Consider the following 23,161-nt stretch of genomic DNA (forward strand, 5'->3'; position numbering starts at 1 on the left):
TTCACAGTTTTTGTCTACTGCTGTTTACTGGCATTAAACCGAAAGCAGTATGCTATTCAGAGGAACTACATATCCCATGCTGCACTAGCCACCTGTCACGTGAGTCCACCAGTGAAACATGGCACCTGTCTAGCACTGCAAGAACTGAATCGTCGTTTGACAGAAAAAGACCACAGGACACATCGCGTTTACTGATTAGTGTTTTCAACTCTACGATGCAGAAGATCAAGTCTTTGATGGCCCGTCAGGTGGGTTATTTCTCATCTTACATCAGTTTGCTTCTTGATTTCATTGACGGATCCGGAAGCATTTTAAATAAGCTAGCCTGCTAGCTAAAACACAAATAAACTGAAAAACAGCTTATATTTTCTTGAGAGCTGCACAATTACTCTTTTATCAATTAACGCTTTTTATCAGTGCATTTGGAATAATTAACGAAAATATCTGAATGATAAATAAAAAGGTGATGGTGAGCTCTTGATCATAATGCATAGTTCATAATACTCAGATGTATGTAATCAATAAAGAAATTCCCTTTTAAGCCTGTTATAAATAGACGTTAAGACTATAAACGTAGTCTGTGTGTTGTTAACATTATTTTGTCGTTGTGCAATATGGTCTCTTGCACTGTCACTGACAGTCTGTCAGTTGGATTATTGCTCATATTTATCATTATTTCGATATACAAATTATACAATATTTTTTTCGTGCTTTTTAAAACTTTTTAAGTCTTCAGGCTGTGATCTTTTGAAGTTCAATTTACGCAACATAAATGGCACCCCAGCCAAATTTGGTACACCAAATTTGTTAGATTTCTGTAAATCTAGTGAAGTGTCGAATAATGGCAGTATTCATGTTTTCAATATTTTTAATGATCCCCAAAAGTGCCCGAGCTGTTGCTATAGTTACATCCCCAAGCAAACGCGATTTATTTATTTATTTTCTCTTGCAAGAGTCTGTTTTCAACTAGGGAAGAATATGCTCGCCCCTCTGACTAACTTGTAGTGTAATTTTTTGTGGTTATTGAAACATTTAAACCCCTAATTGTAACATAATCTGCTCATATATAAAAAGAATATATACTTTATGATCATGGGTTTCAATCAGGGGTCTGGGGACCCCTGTAGGGGGCCGCAAGGGAGTCTGTGTAAAGGTTTACAGAGAAACAGTGTAAAATTTTATAAATAAATAATAAAATAAGATTAAACTGAATTATATAATGAGCATTTAATTAAAATAAATAAATATTTAAACAGGTAGTAAATAAATAAATAAATCCAACAGTACAGTACTATATTAAAACAAAACAATATAAATTAATAATAAACTAGCCTAAATATTTTCCAAATAATATTTCACATGTATTTATAACAGTAAAAATTGGGTCTTTAAATAATATACACTTTTTTGGAGTCCCTTGCATGAAGAATGTCACATTTGGAGGTCCACTGCATTTGAAATATTGAAAACTCTTGCTTTAAGGATCCCAACGCCCCCATAAATCGCTGCCTAATATTTATAGTTTACTTTTTCTTTTGTCTGCCAGGGTCTGAAGAGTCCCCAGGAGAGTGTGGTTGACATGAGCCCTGTGGAGAGCTTCAGGACCCCCAGCAAGGTGACTCAAACCTAACCTTTTCTGTTTTTGCATAAAGCTTTTACATTTGTGAATGGATTTTGTTAGGCTGCTGTGTAGATTTTTTGATGCATCTCAGCACTCATATTTGAAGATTGTCAAGTGCCTGCTGAAAAATGTCTTTATTGACTGGATGAATCAGTCATTCTCATATATTACAGTCTAGGTCTGGATTACATGATAACTATAGTGAATGTTTAAATTTTTCTGTGAAATGTAGAAAATATGCAGAACATAACCTCAGTTTTATCCTCCAGGGTATTGATCATAGTGCGAAAGAATATGAATATTTGAATGTTTGAATATTTAAATGCAACTTATGTTGAGCCAAAGACTATAGAAATACAAAGACGGTTCACTCCTATATTTATGAATGGGAGAAAATGCAATGCCCAATATGGCAGGATAGTCCTGCCTTATAAATGAAAGAGCCAATCGCTGATGGGTAAAGTCATTGCATCACTGCTGTGGCCGTTAGAAGCTCCGGTTCCCATAGAAACCTGAGGCTGGACCAGCCGATGCGCATGCGAGGTCATAAGCATATTGGCTGGTCTAGCCTGAAAAATTATATTTTTAAATGCTATTTGAGCATAAGAAACAACATGGGGCAGTTCATTTCAGATTTTGTTGCTGATTTAAAATATGTAATTTAATCGCAAGTTCAGTGAGCTGTTTTTGAGATTTCAGGATTCCCCCATTCATTTAGATAGGACTTGGTCTTAAATATGACGGCCGAGTGAACGGACTTTTTTTTGAAAGGGACTTTGGTTGAGCTTTGTGACATTACATTTCAGCTATATTCACATGTAACATGTTTCTGAAATTTGTAAATATAGGAGAGAGTATAAAAGAAAAGTTAATCAGACCTTGGCTGAGCTTTAGTGCATCAGTGCCAGTGAGTTGTATTATGACCTTCATTCAGTGAGATAGATGTACGTTGGTCATGGTCCAGTGCATTGGTTCTAGCGCTACCTCACAGGTCCATTAAATCAGCAGGACCTTTTTGTGATTAGGCCCCTTTTAGGTCTTCTGGCTGTAGGTTTCTAAGGTAATTTTAGTGCTCGATGTACACTCTCAACCGCAGCTCTGATATTTTCTGCTGATGCTTTTTACTTTTATTCCCTGGTTATTGCAGACATAAATAACCCAAATCAAGGAGACACGTTCCCACTCGCAGAGAGTGTTTGTTGTTACTCTGTGTTTTTTTTTTTTTGTTACACATACTTCAGAAAATGATTTTCAGAAGCATCTGGCTTAGATCCCGGTGGGATTTGTTTCAACGCTTTGAAATTTTCCTGAAATGACTGAGGCAGTGAGAAAGTGTTTGATCATTGAAACAAACGGTCTGTCCATAGCCTGTACAGGAAAATGATGGATTAGCCCTCAAAATAACTACCAAGTGCTTCTGTGCCATTAATGAGGATTGTGTGCAGGAAAAATAGATTTGTTGTCAAGTCTTTGTCTGCAAATTATCTTGAAAGTTAAAGTTTTGGGGGGAGCATCCTGTTTTTTTTTTTTTAACAGTTTCTTTTAACAAGCAAACAAGATATTGTTCAGTTCAGGGCATCATAAGAAGGATTGTGAAAGAATTTTCTTTATTTGTTTGCTAAAATTTTTACATTTTGTTTTTAACGAATTTGATTGTATTTTATATATCAGAGAAAAAAAGAATATATATGTTTACAGGAATCAACACATTTTAAAACATTTTTGAAGATGTTTGACAGGCGCTGAGTTATATTTAATGGACTATTTATCTGTTTGATTTGTTCTTGTTGCTTATGTCAGATAAAACAAATGAGGTTCAGATGTTGCTTTTATATTATGTTTTAAACCGTTGTTTTGCAGTGTCACACACCAATTGGCCAGTGACTTTTTTTTTTTTTTTTAAGGCCAGCTTTTACTCTAATTTAGCTCTTGGTTAGTGTTCATTTTGGGACTTGTGTGCTTGACAAATGTCCTGTCATTTCCGCTGTATGGCTTTGGGATTTACCCTGTGAAAGTTTTGTCATTTTAACTTGTCAAATAACAGGATATTAACTATGGAAAAATATTCTTTTGGGATGTTTTGAGTGTCTAGAACCCATTTTTTTTCTGCACAGTCTCCCGTGTCCTCTAGATGGCACTATGATCACATAATTAAGTCATTATCAAGCAGTCTTTAATGACTTGAAGAATTGCTGTAAAAATTAATGTACGTTTAAACAGTTTATTTACGTCATTAGACTAATGTCGTCATTGCCCTCATCATATTATGCAGAGCATATTGTAATATGTCGATTATTATTCATAAGATGACTCATTCTTAAGCGTGAGTGTGCTTTTGGAGGTTACAACCACATATAAATTCATAATCAGCAACTTTTCTCTCCCTTCCATTTCATGCATATTGCAGCCTGGAAGATTTAGATTATTTTTAATGTCTGTTATTTGTAAAGATCTCACAAATAAAAGCTAGAGCAGGTACAGAGTATTATTACAAAGTAGTGTGAGTCGGGGTCGCTCACATCTGCAACAGCTGTCCGTCTCTTCTCTCTCATCTCAGTCCATGTGAACAAATGCTCATTGTTATTTTTAATATGATTCTAAATCACACTCTCTCCTGCTTTTGATCAGCATCATTCAGTAACCCTTCAGTTCACTCATCCTAAGCTTTGATTGATGTATAGCACGTCGAGTCACACTTTTATGTGCAAATAGACTCACGTTCGTCTCCGTCTGCGCACAGGGAATAAAAGGACGAGAGGTGTTAATTTTGGTAAACATTGGCAGTCTACATGGGATGGAAAGATAATTGAACAAAGGCTTGGTGATCATTTTAATTAGAGTGGCAGAGTTTTTGTTTTATTTTCCAAGTGACCGTTTGGGTGGGAAATGATTGATGTTTTCAATCTCATCCGATCAAATCGCGGACTTCATTCACACCTAATTTGTTGCAATACTTTACATTCTCACCTAATTTGTTGCTATTTAAGAAAGCTGATTAAAGGGGCTGTCACACATACTTTTAATTCCATTGACTTCCATTCATATGACTGCAAATGCTTGAGACCGGAAACGCAAACTCATGAGAAGTTGTTTCGCATTTTGCTGCATTGCAGAATTCATATCACAAATTTATATTACTTGACTTGTTGGGGAAGAAATTAATAAAACAACACAAATTTTAAAGCTCCAGGATTGCTGGACTGCAGAAAAGTGGAGTGATGTATGAATTTAAAATGTAAATTAAAAGTGATGAGTGTGAGATGTTTTTTTTTTTTTTTTTTTCACAAATGTTACATCCCAAATAATGTTTGTAAAGTTAAAACTAACTCCAAAACCTATGCAACCTATGCTAAAAAACTAATGTTGAGATTTAGGTGAGGGATTTAGTAGGCAAGTAGGCCTTTTTTATTATTCCTGTGGTAAAGTCAATCAATCCGAGATGTTGTTTTTTGTTTTTTTTTACTAGTACCCAACAGACTCAAGCACATCCCTAGATTTCAGTAAAGAAAATGTTATAAAGACCACATAGTTTCTGGTTTTTGCATAAACGTTTTAAAAGTTCTAAAACCGTATTTTTTAGAACCAATTATGGTCTTTCACTTTTGACCTTTCAGGATGTTATGCAGCTTTTAGTAAATCAATAAATCAAATTTGACCCAGAAATAAGTGACATTTTCTAAGATTTAGCCCCTACACGTACTGTTCTGTAACCCCCTGGGAACTATCTCTCCCACAGAGTGGATATTTTCCTGTCAAGCAGGGTACGCACACACATACTCATGCCCACACATACTAAGAGTGTATAAAAATATATGTAATCCCCCAAGGGAAAAAAAAAGCTATTATTTTCTACTAAAACTCTTCAAGGCACCGAAACCACTGCAGCATTTTCTTAATCACCTGTAGTACTGAAACAGATTGTTTGCTATAATGAGGGTGGAATGGATTTTCTGTTATAGATGTGAAAATGATTCTATACTCTACGGTAGCTTAAAGTAGTTATAAAATTAACAAGATATTTGCAAGTGCAAAACTGAATAAAAACAATAAAAGGGACAAACTTTGGTGTAGTTGTGTCCCAAAGTAGTTCTAATCTCCTTTTACTCATTGTGTTACTCCCAGAAATACTGTAATAATAATAATAATTTTATTTAAATTAGTTATTATTTTGTAAATTCATTTAGTAGCAATTTGAATTTCAACTCTACTTTGAATATTTAAAGTAATTATGAAATTAATACATTTTAATAGTAGGGTAAAATTTGACCCATGGTTAAAAGGAGGGTGGGATGTTGTGTTATAATTTACTATTGAAGGCAATTTAGGTAGGGCAAAGGTCCAAAATAATAGAAAGTATTACCTAATTAACATTTAAGCATATTGTTGTCTTAAAATATGATGAAAAAATGGTTAATGTTGGAGATAAATTTGAATGATAGTTTTAAAAAAATAAAAAAGTTACTGTAAGGGACAAAAAAACCCCTCATAATTAAAGAATTAGGCTCATTTTGTCACTGTTTATGACCACACGTGATAATATATTGATGACCTCAATGCTATTAGAATTTGACTAACAGCCTCGAATCTCCAGATTTGATTTCAAGGTGTCTTTAAGGCCTAATGGTAACGAGTGAGCCCAAGGATTTTGTCTTTTGTTCTTGCTGTGCGCATACCAGTGGAGAATGACTCATACCACCCCACCCCCTGCGGATGCTGATGCCGATGCCGGTGCCGTCCCTCAGTGAGTTCACCCACGCTCTCTCACAGCACTGCCTACATCAGACTGCACCGCATCCACGCCGCATCATGTGTCTTTGAGGAGATTAAAGGCTTTCAGGCCAAATCATTCCCTAGCTTCTATCTCGGTGACATCAAATTGCAGCCTTTATAGGAAGATCCATCATATATTATCAAGTGTCCAACTCTGAGTTCTTTCAGTAGTGTCAAACATGAATAAGTGGTTTATTGATTTGGAATGCTTTCTGTGAATTCGGCTGACGGCTGTAATTAAAGGGATTTTAAACGTTGCCTCCACATCTGCTCTTGTAATTCAGTATGGCTTAGTAAGTTTATCTCAGTCTTGGTCATGGAGCTGTTTTAACCACGTTGCATCACGTCATGTGAATCATGCGTAATGAGCCTCTCGGCACCCCTCTTCAAAGAAAAGTGGACGACTTTGTTTCTTCAAGCTGTTTTGAGTGAAATTGATGCTCCTGTGTTGATCCTCATTAAGGTTCATGAAAGGTGTTCCTCAGGGATGGGTGCTAAGACCACTTAATCTTTGCACTCGGCTTGGCTATAAGCCAGACGTGAGAAATAATCAATGTTCAGACTCTGTTTTTAGGTGCACAGCGAGCTTCCCCACGATGGTGTCCCAGAAGTAGTGAGATTTCCCTGCCAATAATCATTCTCATTTCTCTTTTTCTCCCCACAGGAGGAGCTGAGGGAATTGAGAGAACAACCCACTGATCCACAGGCAGAACAGGAAATCATTGATAGCATAGAGGAAGTGTACTTCTCCAGTGACTCCTTCGACATGGTGCAATACGAGCTTGAGGTGTGTGTTTGAGAATGTCATAATGTGTTCTTATTGTCTTACATGCCACTTGCAGAATCTGTAAGATGTTTAGCATTTTTAAAATACGAAGGACACTTTTCTTTGTTGACACACTATATACACACACTCACACACACGCATGCATGCATGCACACACACTCACACACACGCATGCATGCATGCACACACACACACACACACACACACACACACACACACACACACACACACACACACACACACGCATACATACAAACACGTATATACGTATACACAGCCAGGGGTGTTTGCACAGGTTGCAGCCGACAAAGATTGACGGATTATTCACATACTGCAAATGCGAAATCTCATTAGATTTGGTGGTGCCTTGCAAAATCTGCATGCATGGATTGAGAATTACAGCCAAGAGGGAAAGTAACTACTCTTATTTAAGTCAAGACTTTTGAGTTTTTGTTGTTTCTCTGTTTGGGCATAGGGCATTGGGTGTTATTTGTTTATTCCTCTATAATAAAGTTGGGCTGCATCTCAAGTAAAAGTTTGTTAGAGCTGGAGATAATTTGGCCATGCCTGTGTTAGGGATATCTGCCACAATGTTCAAACTTTTATATATATATATTGTGACGGGAGGAGCCAACGACAGACACAGTGGGTGTGGCGTCAGGCCTCGGAGAGGCTTTTATTTAACAGAAATAATAAAACAGTGTCCAAGGGGGAAAGGTGTCCAACAAAACAGGGGGGGATCTGGTGTCCTCGTTGTGCTGCGGGGCTCGTGAAGGAGGGCAGTGTTCCAGGAGGGGAAGGGTCCAAGGAAGGGGCGGAGTCCGGCGGCCGCACGCGCTCCCACTCGGGTCCGGGGCGCGAGGGCGGCGGCTTCATCACAGCGGCGGCTCTTACACGTCGTCCACGGCCTTTGGCAGGACTTGTACGGCCCGACATCCTGGCCCGGCGGCCGTGTCTGGTGCGGTTTTCGTCCGGACCGCGGGTTCGGCAGCTCACGTCTCCGGTGGCGCGATGTCCCTCTACGCACCCTTCCTGGACCCACGAGGACACCAGCGTGCATGCACGGGGGAAGAGACCGGTCCCTCGAGGAGAGGCGCGCTGGGCATTTAACAGCGGCGGTGATGAGGCTTCACTCAGTCCAGCTGTGCCTCATCACACGCCGCCAGCCCGCGTTGATCCCACGCCTCCTCTCATCCACCCACTCCAGTCGGGAGCCTGGTGAAGGCGGCGAATAAGGGACGGGTGGTGATGATAATGAGGGGAGGGCCACTGATCCGTCACATTATATATATATATATATATATATATATATATATATATATTATATAGTACCATCAGAACAAAAGAAATTCTCAAATCTCAGATTTTTCAGTATGTGTATGTTTGCCCAACAGAAACTCCCTCCGGATTTGAACCTTCTGGAGCTTGAGGAGTACAGAGATAAGCTGAAGAGACAACAAGCAGCCGTAAGTACCACATTCAGAGAAGTCTCTAAAAGAAGCTTCACTCATCAAATGCTGCTTGCTGCGCCCTTTTGTGACACACATGATATCGCTGATTCTTTTGCATCACAACTGATGAAATATGTGACTTGACATGATGATTTATATTCAGTTCAGTTTAGTTTCCTCACATAAAAGCTAATCGTTAGTATACATCTTGACATTGTGATTAATGAAGAAGCACTTCAAAACGTATTAATCAGACTGAAGTCAATACATAATGCTTTTTAATGAAACCCGTTAACATTTAAACAATGAAAAATTATAAAATGAAAGATAAATTAAGAACATTTTCAATGTTTTTTTTCTACTGAGTTTTGAAAAACTATTCTCGTTTTTAATATTTATAACACTGATGAAAGGAAATGAAGGAACAAAGGTTGGTATTATTATTATTATTATTATTATTATTATTATTATTATATTTTTTGTGCATATTAGACCAAGCACTTATACTATCATAAAAAAAAAAAAATTAGAAAAATAAATATGTACATGTCTTAAACATTTTATGCTAGATGAAAGTGTTAAGGGAATTTTCAGGCACTTTAAATAATAATAAAACAGAGCAACAATAATTTTCAGATCATGTCATATTATTTTTGATGTCTTTTTCAAAAAATCATTTATGCCTAAGTATTTAATCTTTTCCATGACCCAAAAGTCAAGGGAATTATTAATCCCGTTTTCTGACTCATTTCTGAGCTTGTATCTAATCCTGGTCCAAATGTCACAGTTTTATTAGTGTTTTTACAACTTCCCAGTGTGTTGTGTAGCGTGCTTGTGAGCGCGTGAGTACATTCTGTCTTGATCTGGGGTGATTCACAGTTCACTGCTGGCTGCAGCCTTAGAAAAAGAGGGATGTCAACCTCTGTCTTTGTTGTTTCTTGCTTAAGATGCTTGCTTACGCACAGCTGTCCTATCAGCTTTAGGGTGAAAGATGAGGTCCTCTGGATCCTTGGGGGTACCCAATGACTCACTCTGATGCTATCTGTTGTGGCCGGCCATGGGTAGACCGTTTGCTGCCAGCGCAGCGGCCCTGGGATCACCGGGGGGGGCCCTGTCCCCGAACGCTGATCCCGGGTCATGATAGACAGCTGCAGGCATCAGAGGAGGAACTGTGTGAGGTGAAGTTCCTGCTGAATGCCATTAATTCTCACTAAGCACGCTCACATGGTGTGGTATTTTATTCATGATTAATGCAAGCTCCTCCAGTGTCATTTACATAAGAGAACGTGACCTTATTGACAGTAATGATGTGTTTTCTCTCTCAGCCCATCTGAAATGATTTTGGAGATGGCTCTCTCTGGAATGCCCATATGCACAGTCTCTGAATGTGTCGTTGGCAGATAGGTAGGTTATTGTGGATTCGATGGGTCAGTGGGAGAGAATTCCATCTGGTCTATTGGAGGTGGCAGCCTATTCTTCTGCTAACACGCAGCTCTGACACTTCTTTGGCAGGAACTCATCACTGAGCTAATTGCTTGTCTGCCGTGCAAGTGTGTTTCAGAATAAGCCTGTTTCTTTATCTTTTTTGGTGGGCAGGAAGAAGTTTTCAGTGCTGACAACATTCTCAGCAGTCGGTTCTCACTAGGATTTGCTGCTGAATTGGGCTGGCTAACTTTGAAGTGCTGTTTTTATACAAAAAGGGTTCATAAATATTATGAGTGAAGGAAATCAGTTGATTTACAATATCTTTCAGGTATTGTTTGGGGTCAGTACAGTGTTTTTTTTTTTTTTTTAAAGAAATGTATACTTTTATTCAGCAAGGATGCAATTGATAAATTGATCAAAAGTGACAGTTAAGACATTTATAATGTTAAAAAGACTTTTCAAATAAATACTGTTCTTTTGAATGCTGGGTTAATCAAAGAAATCCACAAGAAGATTAAGCATCACAACTGTTTTCAATATTGATAAGAAGAAATGTTTCTTGAGCATCAAATCAGAATGATTTCTGAAGGATCATGTGACACTGAAGACTGGAGTAAAGGCTGCTGAAAATTAAGCTTTGCCATTTACATTTTAAAATATGTTCATATAGAAAACAGTTGTTTTAAATTGTAATATTTCCCAATGTTAAATTTTTGACTACATTTTTGATCAGATAAATGCAGAAAAATAATTTCTTTAAAAAAAACAAACAAAAAAAACACGTTCTTACCCCAAGATGTTTTTTTTTTTTTTTTTTTATAAAACAAAATTATTTCCAAACTGCCACCCCAAAATCACACTGCTGGTTGCTGTTAGGAGGAAGTTGTGTGAGAAGTGAAAAGTGAAAGTGACAGTTTTTACACTTGTACACTTTCGGAATTTAATCAATGATTGACTTATGAACTGGCATTTGTCTTTTAACTATGCACAAATACCCCAATTTCACCTTTAACAACACAATAGGGCACAAAAGCATTCAAGTGATTAATTCTTAAATGCATGCTTTTAAATTAGCCTTTTATTGTTTGTTGTATCTGGCAGTGAATGTCAATCGATTCACTTGTAATATGAATAAAACTGTATTGACCAGGGCCCAACAGATATCTTGTTTACTGCTGGCCTTTGTGTTCACTCTACTAATGGGGTTTTCTTTCCAGTCCTAATTAAATGTAATGCTGTTTTAGCTGATTAGATGAATAGAAGTCTTTTCTTGTACAGTCATTAGCTAAAATGAACAATATTAATGATGAATTTTATTAATTAATATTCATTTGTGTCCTTAAGAAAGATTGTCGTAATTGGAAAATAAGGTGCAATTGTAAGTTAGTCTGAATTTGAACGCGAGTCCTCCCTGCTGTAATTTGGATTTGTAGAACCAGCGGTAGAGAAAATTGCAGGCTGTTTACTGCTCTGGTGCAAGTACTGGTTAATAGATTTCTAATTAGAGTTATTACCCATGCAGGAATCACTCACAGTTGGCTGCAGGAAGGCATACAGAGAGAGTCTTTTGCCTCGCTGACAGACAGCTTTGCCGCTTGTCACTGTGTTCGGCCTATCGAAGTCAGACAGAGTGTGTTGGCCACCTGTTTTTAAAGTCTGTGTCATTTTAGTTTTTGGAAACAGCACACCGGAAGGCTCCTCACAGCTTGTTTTCTCATTCTGGCGTCGATCCGTCCTGTGAGGTCTTTTACAAAAATGAATGACCAATAGGTGGAGCAGTGAGCTTTGTGAAAATCACAGGCCCTCCTTCTGAGTCGAGTTCTTCTTTGGTCATCTTTGCACAGTGAGAAAATGCCTTTACTCATTCCGTGGGTAAATTGCAGGTTTGCTTGGCATTAATAACACTGTGTCTTTCCATTTTTACGGCTTGTGATTTTTAATAATTGGTTAGAAAAATGTGGCTTAATAGTTCACCCAAAAATGGCAACTGTGTCATTTACTCGCATTCATATCTTTTTAAACCTGTATCAGTGTTATTTTAGTGTCACTGAGATATTATTATAGTTTTTATTAACAGTTTGAATTAGATTATCATTTTTGTTTTAAGATTTTTTGTTTTTAATGTGTGTGTAGTTATTAATTTTATTTCAGTTTTAGTTATGTTAGTACACCAAGTTAAACAATGAAAATGAGTTTGAATTAGATTTTTATTTTACGTAATTTTTGTTTTTTAATTTGTAGTTTTCAGTAATTTTATTTCAGTTTTAGTTATGTTAGTACATCTAGTTAAACAATGAAAATGAGAAATGTTTCTGAAATAAAGTAAGTTTTTTAATACAGTGGGGCAAAAAAGTATTTAGTCAGCCACCAATTGTGCAAGTTCTCCCACTTAAAAAGATGAGAGAGGCCTGTAATTTTCATCATAGGTATACCTCAACTATGAGAGACAAAATGAGAAAAAAAAATTCCAGAAAATCACATTGTAGGATTTTTAAAGAATTAATTGAACTCGTTATCAGTATAAAAGACACCTGTCCACAACCTCAAACAGTCCAACTCCAAACTCCACCATGGCCAAGACCAAAGAGCTGTCAAAGGACACCAGAAACAAAATTGTAGACCTGCACCAGGCTGGGAAGACTGAATCTGCAATAGGTAAGCAGCTTGGTGTGAAGAAATCAACTGTGGGAGCAATTATTAGAAAATGGAAGACATACAAGACCACTGATAATCTCCCTCGATCTGGGGCTCCACGCAAGATCTCACCCCGTGGGGTCAAAATGATCACAAGAACTGTGAGCAAAAATCCCAGAACCACACGGGGGACCTAGTGAATGACCTGCAGAGAGCTGGGACCAAAGTAACAAAGGCTACCATCAGTAACACACTGCGCCGCCAGAGACTCAAATCCTGCAGTGCCAGACGTGTCCCCTGCTTAAGCCAGTACATGTCCGGCCCGTCTGAAGTTTGCTAGAGAGCATTTGGATGATCCAGAAGAGGATTGGGAGAATGTCATATGGTCAGATGAAACCAAAATAGAACTTTTGGTAAAAACTCAACTTGTCGTGTTTGGAGGAGAAAGAATGCTGAGTTGCATCCAAAGAACACCATACCTACTGTGAAGCATGGGGTGGAAACATCATGCTTTGGGGCTGTTTTTCTGCAAAGGGACCAGGACGACTGATCCGTGTAAGCGAAAGAATGAATGGGGCCATGTATCGTGAGATTTTGGTGAAAACCTCCTTCCATCAGCAAGGGCATTGAAGATGAAAGCGTGGCTGGGTCTTTCAGCATGACAATGATCCCAAACACACCGCCGAACAGCGAAGGAGTGGCTTCGTAAGAAGCATTTCAAAGTCCTGGAGTGGCCTAGCCAGTCTCAGATCTCAACCCCATCGAAAATCTTTGGAGTCCGTGTTGCCCAGCGACAGCCCCAAAACATTACTGCTCTAGAGGAGATCTGCATGGAGGAATGGGCCAAAATACCAGCAACAGTGTGTGAAAACCTTGTGAAGACTTACAGAAAACGTTTGACCTCCTGTCATTGCCAACAAAGGGTATATAACAAAGTATTGAGATGAAATTTTGTTATTGACCAAATACTTATTTTCCACCATAATTTGCAAATAAATTCTTTAAAAATCCTACAATGTGATTTTCTGGATTTTTTTTCTCATTTTGTCTCTCGTAGTTGAGGTATACCTATGATGAAAATTACAGGCCTCTCTCATCTTTTTAAGTGGGAGAACTTGCACAATTGGTGGCTGACTAAATACTTTTTTGCCCCATTTTAATATATAATATATCTTTCAGTTAACATTTATTTTATTTTAAAACTATTTTTATGTTTTCTTTTAATTTAGATAACATTAATATTCTTGACCGGATATTCATTGTATAGCTCATTCTTGAGAATATTTTATTTTATGAATATCATGCAGGTTTAAAACGACATGAGGGTGGGTGAATAATGACAGAATTGTCATTTTTGGGGGAGCTGTTCCTTTAAGAGCCAAGAGCTGATGCATATGAAAGAGCAAGTTGAGTTGCTCTTGAAAATGTCTCTTTCAGTTGTCTTTATCAGACACGCGCATGCACACACACACGCACACACACAACCCAGCGCTCTCCTGCCAGTCGGTCTCAGCTTTTCGCACAGTGAGATCTGCTAACATACGCTGCTGCTCAGCTGAGTCTGCCATCTGTTCAGCTTTCACCGACACGCCAACACTTCACAGCCGTCCCGCCCTCTCGTTCCTGACAGCCACCATGTGACGCACATATCGATCGGAGCGTGCCTCAGTATGCCTTATATTTATGGCTTGACCTTCCGTGGAGCCATTATTACCTGCTGAATGTTTGAGTGCCCCAATAAGACATTTATTATATTGTTACGGAGTCATTGTTGTAGATGTGGAAGACATAAAAAGCCTAAAATAGACTTCAATTCAATTTTAAAGTCAAGTTGTTCTTCTTTTTACTACGTTTAAAGCCTCCGCTAATGCCGCAAATGATTAAAAATAGGTGTAAAATGCACAAAGCTTGGACATGTTGAACAGATCTTAACCTTTAGCTTGTGTTCTCATCTTACAGGTATCTAAAAGAGTGGCAGACCTCATTTTGGAGAAACAGCCTTCCTATGTTAAGGTAAGCAGTCTGTCATATCCGGAAAAATTGGGGCTGCTGGATAAATTCAATCAACATATGACTTCCAGCTTGTTGCTTTTTTCATCAAGGTCAGGGAAACAATTAGAGATTTACTGTATTTATGATACGTTTTTGTGGTAATCATTTTATTTTCACTTGGAACAGTCCATAAATATTTAAATACTTACTGTTTCAAAAGTATAGTCAAATCAATATGCATGCTAACATGATTTTAGTATGAAAAAAACAATCTAATCCTTTATGTGTAAAGTCTTTATGAACCATAATGGAACTTAAAGTCTTAATTTGAAGGCCATAAAAGGTCCTAAATTGGAGCAGAAAGTCTTAAATTCATGAAGTCATGGCATGGCAAAATAATATCGTCCTCATTATTTCTGTTTTCCAATGCAAATATTTAAACCTGGTTAAAGAGATATTTACTTCAGATGCAAAATGAACACGTGAAGTCTTGTTTTCTGACAATTTGAACAAAATTAAGTGAGTTTGTTTAGAACAATAACAAGTATCTGTGAGTGGAGTATAAATACGTTTTTCCTTTTGAATTAAGTTGATTTTTTTCCTCCTCCAAAAATGGTCCCCATTCAATTCCATTGTAAGTGCCTCATCATAACCTTGACATCTTTTTTGTGACTACTGTAACTGCATCCTAGTTACCTTGGTGATTAAACCGTTAAACTCTCTAAATATGTATTTGTTAAAATAAGATTTTTGCAGTGTGTTTTGCAGATGAGGCTGAAGATACGTTGTGATTTTAATCTCAAATGAGTATTTCCATGCAATTTGGGATCAAAGTGGAAATAGAAGGCTGAGCCAAGGCTCTGTGTCCTCTTCCCTCTGGTCATATTTCTCTCGCATCCTTAAAAATCACTGTGAATCCCTTTGAAAGTGGATCACTTTGGATCACTTTGAAATTTCTCTTAAAGATGTTCACAGCCTGAAATGCTTAGCTTTGATCCTGTGCCAGGATTTTCACCTCAAACTCGAAGTGTGGAATTGTTTCGTGTGTTAGATTCACTCTTGATGAAGCCTGATTGACTCAATGATGCATCATGTTCATCGATGGATGCAGTAGTTTGTTTTTGTCTTGATAATGTCTTGTTTAATTTTAACATCAGAGGGGCCAAATTGAGTTCCCTCCCTATGCCTTTTGTTGTTCAAAATTCTACTGAACAAAAGCCTTAAGAAAATGTTATTTTTCATGATTTAAGTCGTAATTTACCATGAAGGATAGATTTACAGAAAATACACTAATTGCTCATAAAGTCAATGTTGATGCTAAAAAGGTCAAAATAATGGTTAAATAATAAACCTTACTGATACATTGATCTATCATAAACTCTTTATCGTGAATTGGCTAGTTTGTCAAACGATGGGCGATATGTACAGTTATACTGTAGACCAGGGGTGGGCCATTAATTTTCCCAAGGGGCCACATGAGAAACTTGGGCGGACCTCTGCTCTTAACTGCACTTAACTCAGTTCTATCCAATATATTTTATATTTCTTTATCAAAAACAGTATATGAAACATTACAATCATACAATAAAAATGGTGAGCACACAATTATATCACTATTTAATGAACATTTACAAAAACTGCATTTTTATTTTTTGCAGTGTTTCAAAAAAGTATTTCAGAGGTTATGGACATAACATTCGCAGTCAAAACCTGAAACATAAATTCTCATAGAATGTATTCATCATTACCAATATATTGAACCATCTCTTTATATTTTTCTAAACCCCTGAAAGTAGTGTCCAGACATCAGTAAAGTATCAGTCTATAAACTTATTTTATTAGATGAGGAAAATACACATGACAAAAAAAAAAAAGACTTGAGTTTTTGGGAGACAACGTATTTTGTAGTCAACAATGCACAGCCCAGAGGCAACAATAGTTGCCGAATGGAAAGGGTTGACTTTTGATATTTTACAAAACGTAAAATATACATATTTCAATATATTTGTTTTTGTGTTTCAGAGAAAAAAATCAATGTTACGGATGGACATTTCTCCGTAACGGAAGTGACAGTTCTGAAAGCGGAAGTAATCCGACTATGGAAACGCGTAGCTATAAAATGCTTTAAAAACTTTAACGGAGACGTCTAGTGGGTATTTAATAGGGCTGCCCCCTAAAGCTAATAGGCGTAATACAATGAGCTTCAATATATTCCGCGCTCAAGCACAGGCAAAAGTCGCCAAATGATTATGAATGTGTCGGGGGGGAAAAAAGGAGATATTTTAATTATGTAGTAATAAACTAGTGTTTATGAGTCCTTGTTGGCTGCAAAGATGAAATACACAATAATGACTCTCATCTCCATACTGGACGCGCCTTTAGAGAGAAATGCAACCTACATACAGATTGCAATAATCAGGGAATATTTGTTTTTGAATTGGTTCGTTTAAAAGTTTTTTTTTTTAAACGTTCTATAGATATATTTCACATGTCTGTGAGGCAGCCATACGCTTCGGGGAGTTTCAGGGTATTTTTTATAACGCGCTCCAGATTCAGAGATGGCAGAAAGCGCGTCCTGTTTGTTTTCATTATTTTACAAAAGCAATGTTTTGTTGTTGTTATGAGTTTACAGAAATAAAATCAGTTTTGAACTGATCTTAAGTTGTTTCATTGTCAGGAAAAACTACATGCTTCACCCATCACACGTCTTCATCAAAAATGGAATGAAGATATTCATCTTCTGACCTCAGTCTCAGTCTTTGTAATGGACAGTGGAACAGAAAACATTTAGAGATTACTGCTACAGTCATGTCACAGCAAATTGCCCTTGAGTCATTGTAAGCCAACACAAAAAGCATTAGATATTCTTCTTGCATTAGTCATTGTGTTGGACAAATACCATATTTCATGCCTTCTCAGATGCTTTTATAAAACATTGAGAATGCACATTGAATAAAATACATTCAAATCACTGAAATAATTCCTTTTACCTATTTATAGCTGAAGTTGATGTTTTGAAGTTCTAATTTTAGACTGGCCTTGTAACTTTAACAAGAGGACGCTTCAGGAAAACCCAGTCATACATAGTCAAAAACTACAAGTCAATGGGTCAACAAAGCACACATGAATAGAAAGTGCTATTTTTAGACCCTTGCTGTCGTTAATTCTTAAGTGTTCGCCAATAGGATGTAGAGAGAAATATGGTTATTTGCGTTCCTCTATTTGAAGAGCTTTTAAGTCTGCTGGTACTTTGCCACAAGCCATTTTACACCTCAGCAGCCTGCATTTGTCCCAGGCCTTTCAGAAATAAGATGGGATTTCAGCCATGCTTTTGAGCTGTATTATATGCCGCCCATGCTTTTAGATACCTGTGATACATTTTCTTGTGCCCGTCACAGAAATAGTCAATAAGTGGTACATCACATCACTTGGGCTCTTTTCCAAAACTTTGCTGTGTACAGCATACGTAGGCAGCTTATGTCACCTTCTAAGGCATTGTCCTGACTGAAATGAAACCTCTATATAGGCTGTAACTCTATTTACAATCATTTCAGTCAAATTTGACATCAGTGTGTTGGATAACAATGCCTATTCTGGTTAAGGTACTGTACATTAGATGCGGTTCTTAGAAGGTGGTCACACAGGATATGGATTCTTGTGATCAAAAACATCTACAGAATTTAGTCAGGATAGATGCATTACTTAATTTTATGTGGATGAAAATTAGGCTGTGAAGGATAGACTTGAGGCTCATTCACACCATAGTAAGATAACAACTATGATAACTATATTAGCATAGATACCAACGTTCTTTCTATTGTAGGTATGTTGTGCAGATGCATTGTCACTTTAAATGTTTGAGCTCTTTAAAGTCAGGTAAATTCTGATTGGCTTTGAATGGTTTTTGTCATTTATCACCTGAAAAAAAGACTTTCTATAAGTGATTCCAACAAAGTTGTCCCTCTGTTAATGTTATAGCTGTGGTGTGGACCTCTCTGTTCTCATACAATTAGAACAGTTATTCAAAATATAAATTTACAGTTATCATTATATCATCCTTTTTTGTGAAAAGCACTTTACAGTCTTTATAATGGCATGTTCTAGGATGGTGCTAGATCGCATATAAGTTTTTTTAACTTTTTTTTGTCAAGTTTGTTTATTGAAAGGTTATTTGGGAAGATGTTTAGTCAGGTGAACAATTGGCATGTTGTTAAAGAACAGTACAATCCAGGGAACACACTGAACTTTTCTCACAGCCTCGTTTTTATTCCTGTCAAAAACATGGTGCTACCCTTGCTGAAAGTATGGTCATGTTAGTGAAATTTCATTAGCAAGAAGGTCCAGTGTTCATTAATAGTGAAGCAAGGTATGAAGACTCTTTCAAACCAAGCATCTTTCTGTTGGTCAATATAGTTAACTACAACTAGTGTGAACAACTTTAAACCTATTGTGAAATCTTCATGGAGAAATCATTCATTCTCAGGAATCGCGTGGATTCCTATTAAAATAAATTTTGCAGATCAACGGTAAATGGAAAAAAACAAAAAACCAAGATAAATTCAGTTGAAATTGCTTGTTTAATTCTGGGAAAACAAAATACTGATGAACTATTTCCCCGACGTTGACGGAACTTTCCATCACTTATGAGTTGGAATTTTCCGGCTTTCTGTGTTTTCACTGGTGTATGGTAGGAGGCGCTATTGCGCATCTTCTGAAAGTGTATTGAACATCTGGATCAAAACACGGTGAAGAAGTGAAAACAAGCAATTCATTGCATATGTAAGTAGGTGCATACGTAAAATAACACAATTATCAAGCATTATAAATCAAACCTGCCTAATGTTACTGAATGAAATGATTATCCAGGAAGTTGTATAGGACTGTGCAAGCTTTGGAAGTGTTGATGGAAGCGATCTGTTCTGTTTGTCTTTTGATTATCATTTTGAATCCAATCCAGATGTAGTCTTTTACAAAAACTTGATTTTCTTTAGATTTTTTAAATAAAACTTACCCACATTCAAGTTGATTTTAAAAAAATAAAATAAAAAATTGCATGAAGCTAGAATAAAATGTTTTTTGTTTTGTTTTTTTGTTTTGACATATTGCACGTTCAGATATTCACACAACAAAATATTCTGGATGCCATTAAACTGAAAATGATCAAAAAAGCTGCCAGTGGCTGGCAATTTTTTTCAAGATATATTTAAGGGCTTTTATGCCTTTATTGGGGCAGGACAGTAGAGAGATGACAGGAAAGTATTGGGTAGAGAGAAGGGAGCCGGATTGGCAAAGGACCTCGAGATGGGAATTGAACTTGGGTTGCTGCGTGCGCAAGATGCGCTGTATGTTGCCACACTAACAACGAGGCTATCGGTGCCGACGGCAACTTTTTTGAAAAAACTCTGGTTGGGAAAGAGTTAAGCTAGTCTTTTGCAGTGCATGAATTACTTCTGAAATTGCAGTGATCAACATTGGCAGTCTTGGTCAGGGGCGTGTTTAGAGTTTTGTGGGCCCTAAGTAAGCGGTCCCTTGGGGGGCCTCATCGGTAGAAATCGTGTTCCATGGGGGCCCCCCTGGACAATTGCGTGGGGCCTAAACATGCTACTGGTCTTGGTTAGAATTAATTTTATTTGTGAGTAAATTTAATTATAAAATGTGTTTTGACTAAACACATTTTTGTGTACAGAATTGGATTTAGCTCTCAAAACAAGAGTGACAACCATGTTTTTGGCTGCAGTGTGTATGTGGAGCTAGTGAGTCACTCTAGCTTGAGCTCCGAAGCCCACTGGATCCCTTAAGGATCCTATGACTCAGCGGGGCTATGGCTGGGTTCAGCTTCCTGCACTAGCGAGGGCAACTCCAAGGGCACTTCAAAAGCTCTCCGTCTCACAGAGACAGAGATTCCGCTGAATAAATCGCGCAGATTTATTCTGCAGATGCCTGGCTAAATGACCAGCCTGTGTTTCCTCAGCAAAGACACCCTGTTAACCTCACGCCTTCCATGTGTTTGTCAGTAGACTGAACGGCAGAGCAAATCAAACACTGCACTTTTTGTTTTATTCCTGTTTGTGCTGTCATCTATTAGACGGTACTTTAGAGTCTGCAGGAGGTTCTCCAGGCACCCAACTTAAAGCTCAATACGGTCTGTTCATCTCCCAGAAGCCTTGCAGGTTTCTTCCGGGTATTTGCTACTGATAGCCTTCTGAAGAATGAACAGTTCTCCTTGTGACGCTTCGCATAAGGAGCCTCTGTTTCTTCTGCCCCTCTCTGTGGAATCAATTTTTTCCACCTCGTATTCTTTGGCCAAATAATTATCTTTAACGTGACACCGGGATGATGTTTCGGTGCTGAAGGCTGTCTCTGTGTTGGCCAGACCTAATGTGCGTGGAAAGACTGGGTCACTCAGTGTGAGCTCACCTCAGGCTGTGACAGCTGTGCTCTTCAATACCGAGAATGCTGTGAAGGGGGCCTTGCATGAGAAAAACCTTGCAAAAAGCCCTGAACTTCAGCTGTCTATTAGTTCGTGGACATGTCGGTGTGGGCTAAGGGAGCATGTTCTATCTCATTATGCTGCTTTTCTCATTCCTATACTAAAAACCTTGTCACCATTATCATCTCTCTTACTTTATTGTTCATAACGGGCCTGAAAAAATTGCCTAATAGAAGAGAATATCTCTGGTCTGAACCCATTAAGCATAGAGGTTAGAATCGCAGTTATCTGTGAGAGGTAATATCCTGCTATATGGAAGGAAGGTCATAACCATTGTCTCATTTGTCTTGTCTACTTCAAAGGACACCAGAGTCGTGCTTGCCTAATGTTTTGGATAAACTGTCATAAAACTTGAAAATCATTGTTGTGTTGTAGGAGCTGGAAAGAGTGACATCTCTGCAGACCAACTTGCAGCTGGCTGCAGTCATCTGCACTAATGCACGAAGGTCAGAGAGCTTTTATCACTGTCAAGTTATGAAAATCTGGTTTAAAGGAATAGTACAGCTAATAAATAAAAGCTGCGTTTTCATTTTTCACCCATATGTTGTTCCAAACTGACTTGTTTTCCTCAGCGGGACAAAAAAAAGAGAAAATTGACTTAAATGTGGACAGAAGTTTTCTTGTTTCAAAAAGAAAACAAAAGTGCGTTAGTATCAAAAGGGCTTGAATGATTCCATGGATTCCCGAAGTCACGTGTTAGCTTTGTGTGAGAAACAAAAAATGCAAGTGATTTACATCATTATTCATTCCAGTGAGCAGTTTTATCAGCGAGTTAACAAATCTTTCGGACCGGTTCTATGAAAGAATCATAGAAATCCATTATTAATTTCTTCACTTTCCTCATGAGCTCTCAAGAATATGCCAAAGGACTCATGCATGGTCACAGTGTGTGGATGCATGATTTTTCATTTATTTTTCTCCCAAAAAGCTATCATATGACTTCGGAAAAACTAGAATACAGCACACAAGTTGTGTGGACTACTTTAAATATAGTAATGTTGTTTGTCCTTTTGATGCTTCAATCCCCGCACATTGTAATTCTTTGATAAAAATAATTTTTTGTTTTTGTATTCATTAAAAGAAAAAAGTCAAACAGGTTTAGAACAACATAAGGAAATTAAGAAATTCATTTTTAATTTTGATAAGCACAAAATCTGTAATTCTGCTTTCAGGCAGCTTCATTCTGCTAAAGAAGGCTTCACTGAAGCCAGTCTGGGGCTGTTAGCCAATCAGAGACGACGACAGCTGTTGACAGGATTGTTGAAGTCTTTGAGGACCATAAAGACTCTGGTAATCACTTCATCAACATTGTTAATGGCTAAACAGAGAGTTTCAGCCCTCTGTGCATGTTAATTTCTTTCTGCCTCGTTTCACTGACACTCTGTCCTTCTCCTCTTTGCTTCTTTTACAGCAAAGAACTGATGTTCGACTGAGTGAAATGCTGGAGGTACGTTGGCACAGAAATCTACACACATACACCCCATATTTAAAAGATAACTAAAAGAGAACCTGCAAACAACTGAACAAGTATTAGCTGGACGAAGATGCTTTGGACTGAGATCGTCTCTCACACCCACTAATTGTGGTGTTTGGTCTCTTTATGTCTTCCAAATGTAAATTTAATATGAATTTATTCTGTCATTGTGAGGGTAATGATAGAAATCTAACATCGTTCATTAAACTGTTAGCTCAGTTGTTCTAGTTGAGTCCTGTGAAAATGTCTACATATATTCAGGTAAAATGGAGCGCTTAATTTTACAGGAGGAGGACTATCCAGGCGCCATCCAGCTGTGTTTAGAATGCCAGAAGGCTGCCAGCACTTTCAAACACTACAACTGTATAAGGTGGGTGGAAAACCGCTGACTGGATTGCTGAGAAATCCAGATTCTGAAGTTCACTAAATGATAGGCATGTGCTTATGTGAATAGAATGGAATTTCTGAACTGCCTTTTTAAATCACTTTAGTTCTCTTTTCACAAACTGATTATGTT

The 23,161-nt window shown here is 37.7% G+C and overlaps 1 protein-coding gene across 2 annotated transcripts in view; it reads left to right on the forward strand.

The window, feature by feature from the left end:
- The first annotated feature begins 75 nt into the window (after window positions 1–75).
- vps50 (VPS50 EARP/GARPII complex subunit) overlaps window positions 76–23,161 on the forward strand; it is a 131,806-nt gene continuing 108,720 nt past the window's right edge. For both annotated transcript variants that reach the window (XM_058753356.1, XM_058753357.1), the window contains exons 1-9: window positions 76–248; window positions 1,547–1,615; window positions 7,056–7,178; window positions 8,573–8,644; window positions 14,648–14,701; window positions 21,546–21,616; window positions 22,343–22,460; window positions 22,582–22,617; window positions 22,932–23,014. In XM_058753356.1, the coding sequence (XP_058609339.1) occupies window positions 216–248; window positions 1,547–1,615; window positions 7,056–7,178; window positions 8,573–8,644; window positions 14,648–14,701; window positions 21,546–21,616; window positions 22,343–22,460; window positions 22,582–22,617; window positions 22,932–23,014 (659 nt within the window). In that variant the 5' untranslated portion in view covers window positions 76–215. The remainder of the gene's footprint in view (window positions 249–1,546; window positions 1,616–7,055; window positions 7,179–8,572; window positions 8,645–14,647; window positions 14,702–21,545; window positions 21,617–22,342; window positions 22,461–22,581; window positions 22,618–22,931; window positions 23,015–23,161) is intronic.

This window comes from Onychostoma macrolepis, chromosome 19 (assembly GCF_012432095.1).
Source record: "Onychostoma macrolepis isolate SWU-2019 chromosome 19, ASM1243209v1, whole genome shotgun sequence".
NCBI lineage: Eukaryota > Metazoa > Chordata > Actinopteri > Cypriniformes > Cyprinidae > Onychostoma > Onychostoma macrolepis.